The 1,656-nt window shown below is 48.9% G+C and overlaps 1 protein-coding gene across 1 annotated transcript; it reads right to left on the reverse strand.

The window, feature by feature from the left end:
- Positions 1-533: 533 nt before the first annotated feature.
- Positions 534-862, reverse strand: PPTG_19657 (hypothetical protein; the record flags this gene model as incomplete). Its single annotated transcript, XM_008918146.1, has 2 exons — positions 534-557; positions 593-862. The coding sequence occupies 2 exons, from the start codon at positions 860-862 to the stop codon at positions 534-536; spliced, it is 294 nt and encodes a 97-aa protein (XP_008916394.1).
- Between the last annotated feature and the right edge of the window lie 794 nt (positions 863-1,656).

Raw genomic sequence — 1,656 nt, forward strand, 5'->3', positions numbered from 1 at the left:
AATGAACAGGGCGGGGCCGTTTTGAAACCGACGGGGTTCCGAGTACATGTAGTTTGTATGGAAATTTGCAGGTTTTCAACTAGGCGTCCGCCAAAACTTCAATTAGGCACTGTGTATTTTCTCGCAACCCAAATCCTAGAATGAAGAGGCCTGCGCGTGGGTCGCAAACGCTTGGCCACCATCTCCCGATAATAGCCCTTTTTCGTAGATGTAAGATTCTTCTTCTTTGGGACTGGGCGGTTCTAGGGCTGGTGGTCCGCCTCGCCCGAAGCAAGAAAGTGTAGTTAGACGCAATAATAAAAGCCCGCTAGGTCTCTTAGTGACGCCCATAAGCTCTACGCTCTCTTAAAAGTATGCTGTAATGATTGCAACTCAGCCTTCGTTTGCTGGGAGTCTCAATTGAACGAAAGGCGACGCTTGCCGGCTCTCCCCAAGCAGAGCTCTGTTTTTCGGAGCTCTGCTTTTTGAAGAATGAAAAACAAAAAGCACTTTATTTAAAAAATATATTGCTTCAACTCTCGACACAGGTACTCTTACTCCTCCTGCTGTGGGTGCCGCTGTACAGCCTGTACGAGTCCGCACATGAACTCACCAGGAGAGACCCCCGTTGGAAAAAACCACGATCTCGGCTCTCCCCAAGCAGAGCTCTCCCATCGGCGTGGCGGGTCTTCCTGCAGCACCGCCAGTAGCGCTTGCGCGCGTTCAGCCGCATGGGCTGAGCGCACTGAGGGCAGAGCATCGACCGCTCCAGCAGCCCCACCTCCATGGCCCACGCGACTGCCTTGGACTCGTCGGTGATCGCCTCCATGACGGTGCTGAAGTCAAAATGGCGGAGCTGCTGGAGGTTGTAGTTGTGGGCCATGGCTGGCAGATTCCCGAATGAGAGTAAAATTGCAACTGAGAGTAGCCTTATAAACGGAGTTGATAAATCTTTATATTAGGAGTTTGTATTCAAAGCCCAAGTTGTGACGAGCGCAATGCGCGTGAAAACGGAGCTACCACGTACTCTAGGCGCGAACACAGAAGCAAAGTGTATCTCGGTGTACTCCACATTAAATACTGACACAAGAAACAAAATGTCTTTCAGCAGGAAAACACTTTTTGTTTTGCGTTCTTGATAAAACGGAGCTCTGCTTGGGGAGAGCCAAAATCGGAAATGACTGCAATGCTAATGCTACCGTGGGCCCCGGGAGAGCGCGAGTTCGACTTCGCGGGCGAGGACGTCTGTCCGTTGTGGTTGGTGGCTGAGCTCCTATTCCTCTGGATAGTGTACATATGGGGGAAGCCTCATTCCTCGTGCTCCGAAAACCAGCTCTTCAGCTGTAGCCGACAGATGCCCAAATTGCAAATCATTGTTGACCACCAAAAAGTGTCAATTTTTCGCCTGATCGTGTTAGAAAGACTATTTAAAATAAGATTTTGGGAGACCTGCTGTCAGTGTTGATTTTTAACGTCCCTTTTTACTTAACTTAAGTGAAAACTAGTGTAAAAATGTAAAAATTCGATTTTCTAATGTAAAAATAGCAAAATATATCATTCCCCCCAAGTCAAACAAAAGTAGCCGGAAGGAGGCGAGGCGAAGAGCACGAAGCAGAGTTCGGCGGCGCTGTTGGATACATGCCAAGGTAAGCTAACAGCACATTCGCTTGTAAACTG

The sequence above is a fragment of the Phytophthora parasitica genome (assembly GCF_000247585.1).
Source record: "Phytophthora parasitica INRA-310 unplaced genomic scaffold supercont2.146, whole genome shotgun sequence".
Classification (NCBI taxonomy): Eukaryota; Oomycota; class Peronosporomycetes; order Peronosporales; family Peronosporaceae; genus Phytophthora; species Phytophthora nicotianae.